Below are 1,395 nucleotides of genomic sequence, written 5' to 3' on the forward strand. Positions count from 1 at the left end.
CATCCATCCATCCATCCATCCATCCATCCATCCATCCATTTTCTTTACACCCTTGTCCCTTAGTGGGGTCAGGAGGTGCTGGTGCCTTATATAATCATTCCCCCCTGAAAAAAGAAAGCACAAACTTAGAATGAGAAATGTAGCTACTATGCTTCTGAAAGGCGTTTTAAATCATACAGTTTTCCCTTTGTTTCCCTCATCAAAATGAAAGGGTTTTCTTAATACAAAAACGGTGTAAAATAATCACAACAGATGATTTGAAGGAAATAAATTACATATGTTTTTCTGCTATTTATTGTGTGGCCATTCATTTCCAAAATAGGTTTAAGCGTAAAACCACACTTACACATCAGTATACATTTTCAAAAGTGAAAAAGACGCTCATCGATGCATAACTAATAGTTACCACTCCCCCCCTCAAAAGGAGAACATATTTCTGTCTGCTCCCCATCCCTCGTCAACCTGGAGGAGAGACAGCGCAACTACATCACCTCCCCTGCCTCCTCCTCACAGCGTTGGTCGCCATCCATCCCCTCTCCTCCTCCTGTACCATAACAGATGGTGGGAACAACGTTTCATGCACCGGGCACCACAACAATAGACCGCAGCATCCCGTCCACCCCGTTACGGCCTTGCAGCATCATGCTCCCGGCGAAGGACTGCAGGAAGCTCTGAGTGCCGTCGTGAATTGTTTCACGCCGGTACCAGCCAAAACCATCACCACCACGGCCACGGAGGAACCTTCTTGCCACTGTTTGGGCTCTCCACCGAGCAAAGGAAGATGGCCGCTATGAAAATATTAACCAGCGCTGGGCTTTTCTTGGCTTTTTGCGCGCTGGGTCTCCTCGCCATGGCGATCTGCACCGACTACTGGTACGAGACCGACGCCAGGAGACACCGAGAGAGGTGCAAAAACTATGCCAACAAGCGGAACGACCCCGGTTACATCTACATTTCAAACCACAACCTCCCTCTCCAGATGCCTCCAAAAACCGGCCCAGATGCTGCTCCTCTCGTTAGGGGGAAGCGGCACTTTCTGCCCGCGTCGTCTTCAATGGAGTCCCACTGCAGCCGACAGTTCAACTCTACCGTCTCCGGGCTTTGGAGGAAGTGTCACCGGGAAGGATTCGACCTGGAGACCGAGGACCTTATTTACAAAGGTAAACATAGGTGGGATGGAGACCTGGCTGTTGATGTACAGCAGGCCGTGATTCTCGGCGATGAGCTCACACCTAAGCTGACATGAAGCAGAACAATCCGGGCGCATCATACAGTAATGAAAATGTTATATACTTGGCTATTTTCCGTGTTGTGATCGTCCTCTGTCCGTGGTGCTGAAAGAATCATACTGTCACAGAATCAGAACCTTTTTCACTGTCTAGCATGATATGAATA

The 1,395-nt window shown here is 48.6% G+C and overlaps 1 protein-coding gene across 1 annotated transcript in view; it reads left to right on the top strand.

Annotated features, from left to right (window-relative positions):
• The first annotated feature begins 404 nt into the window (after nucleotides 1-404).
• The window catches only part of tmem276b (transmembrane protein 276b), a 14,435-nt gene continuing 13,444 nt past the window's right edge, over nucleotides 405-1,395 (top strand). The window contains exon 1 of the mRNA XM_008405169.2: nucleotides 405-1,160. Coding sequence (XP_008403391.1) covers nucleotides 782-1,160 — 379 coding nt within the window. The 5' untranslated portion in view covers nucleotides 405-781. The remainder of the gene's footprint in view (nucleotides 1,161-1,395) is intronic.

The sequence above is a fragment of the Poecilia reticulata genome, linkage group LG3 (assembly GCF_000633615.1).
Source record: "Poecilia reticulata strain Guanapo linkage group LG3, Guppy_female_1.0+MT, whole genome shotgun sequence".
NCBI classification, from domain to species: Eukaryota; Metazoa; Chordata; class Actinopteri; order Cyprinodontiformes; family Poeciliidae; genus Poecilia; species Poecilia reticulata.